The sequence below is a fragment of the Camellia sinensis genome, chromosome 9, assembly GCF_055761805.1.
Source record: "Camellia sinensis isolate YWXY chromosome 9, ASM5576180v1, whole genome shotgun sequence".
In the NCBI taxonomy this organism is placed as follows: domain Eukaryota; kingdom Viridiplantae; phylum Streptophyta; class Magnoliopsida; order Ericales; family Theaceae; genus Camellia; species Camellia sinensis.
Genome location: NC_138969.1, coordinates 160,865,564 through 160,867,356, shown reverse-complemented (window position 1 = coordinate 160,867,356; position 1,793 = coordinate 160,865,564). Strand labels below are relative to the sequence as shown.

At 44.3% G+C, this 1,793-nt stretch overlaps 1 protein-coding gene across 1 annotated transcript; it reads right to left on the bottom strand.

Moving 5' to 3' along the window:
* Positions 1-200: 200 nt before the first annotated feature.
* On the bottom strand, positions 201-1,285 carry LOC145799861 (uncharacterized). Its single transcript, XM_082889493.1, has 3 exons — positions 1,224-1,285; positions 936-1,141; positions 201-854 (listed from the first exon to the last, which is right to left on the bottom strand). Exons 2-3 carry the CDS (start codon positions 1,137-1,139, stop codon positions 201-203), a joined length of 858 nt encoding a protein of 285 aa, XP_082745619.1. The 5' UTR covers positions 1,140-1,141; positions 1,224-1,285.
* Positions 1,286-1,793: the final 508 nt, after the last annotated feature.

The following is a 1,793-nucleotide window of genomic DNA, read 5'->3' as shown; positions in this document are numbered from 1 at the left end:
ACTATCCAGAATACAATATATGTCGTCCACTGAATACTGTAGGCCTCTATAACGTTGCTTACAGCAAAGTGCAACCCTCACTTTCACCATCTCAGCCAATTCGGGCCCATCAACAATCTTATCATTAAAAAGGCAATCATTCCTACCTTTCCAAATCATTCCTAGGTGTGCAATACGAAAGAATACATATATAAACTAGCCTAGGATTTGGGGAACAGAATGCCTAGAACACCCCACTCTGATTGAGCATCTGCCAGCATGGCTTGGGCTTGGTCCAACTCAGCTTTAGTTGTCTGAATGGATGCAGAACGATGTCTAATTTGGGAGAGCATCATCCTTGCTTCTTGATTAAGCTGGTCGTGTTGCTGCTGCAGATGAGCCTTTCTTTGCCGGACAGAGGCAAGTTCTGCCATGAGTTTGGCTTCCTCAAGTTCAAGTGCTGAGTGTTGCTGAAGAATGGCTGCAGAGGTCTGCTGGCTGAGTTTGATTGAAGTAGATATGGTGTGGGCTTCGTTTAGGAAATCCTTATTGGTTTGAATATCCTTCGAGCAAGTCTGAACCATCTCTGAAAGGGTTGGCCATTCTGTGATGATCTTGGCCAATTGCTTTAGTTGAATGGGGTTGAAAGGATTAGGGGAGAGGTTTACAACAGCAGAAAGACAGGCCAAGGTTTCATCAGGTTTGTGGAGAATGATTTCTTCAACTGGGGTGTTAATGAGGTTGATGAAGGTGGTTAAGGTTTGTTGAGTTTCAGCATCAAACAGATGTAGCCTTTGAGGCAATGGGGATATTTCGTCTAGATCTTGTTGAAGAATAGAAACTTCGGCCCAAATATCCTGGCATGGACCGACGGCCTGTGAACATTAATAGTTTGGTGAGAATATATGCTTGCAAGTAATAAAGAGTAAATAGGATGAGGTTGGAAATGGTAGTACCTGTCCTGATAACGTGCACGCAGACGGTTGGCCTTGTTCAGCTGTGGTTGTCGCATGAGGACGAGTTGTTTCTGGTACTGATGAGATGGCAGCATCAGCGCCTTGAGGGTGTTTCTCTGGTTCTGCTAGCAGGGGAAAGTCATGAGGACCTTCAAGTTCTGTCTCGCCCATTGGTCGTGGAGATGAGTCCTGTATTATGTCCATCCCTGTAAATTGGAGAACAATACCAGTTACTTAAAGAGAAGTTTTTTTTCCCAAACGAACAGTAACATTTGTATTTCTATTTACCTTGGTTGTGGTGAACTTCTGGTTGAGGGGATTTTGTGTTGTCATCTATTGGAGAGGATTGGCTGTTGATTGAAATGTCAAATTCAATCCTCTATGATTCTTTGTTTGACGTTTGGGAATTGGAGGGGTTGGATGGTGATGGTTGAGGGCTAGAGACAGAAGGGATAATGTGTTGAGGAGAAGTGGAAGGATGTTGTGATGCAGACTGTGTGGATTGCTGTGGCGAAGACTGTGAAGCAGGTTGTAAGGAAGTTTGTTGCGATGCTTCAGGTGGTGGTGGAGTTGGTTGTACAGTGGGTTCTGTGGGTACATTACTGATTGGACTGGGAATTTGATGAATGTGTTGAGGAGAAGTGGAAGCATCGTCATCATCAGCAGCAGCAAGGAGTAATCTCCTTCTTTTTCTCTGCACAAAAGTAAGTGATCAGTCGGGCGTGAATGCAAATTCAGATGCTGTAAATATGTAAAGTGAAGGCTTACTTGGTAGAGCTGCCCTGAAGGATTTGATGTTGTTTCGCCAACCATTTGGCTGAGAGGGATATCCCACTCACTTAGGTCTGTGCTTAGAGC

Excerpts from the sequence above, each read along its gene's own strand:
- LOC145799861 (XM_082889493.1), bottom strand. The coding sequence starts at position 1,139 with ATGGACATAATACAGGACTCATCTCCACGACCAATGGGCGAGACAGAA. Across the intron at positions 855-935 it reads CGTGCACGTTATCAGGACAG|GCCGTCGGTCCATGCCAGGA; the intron begins GTACTACCATTT and ends TAATGTTCACAG.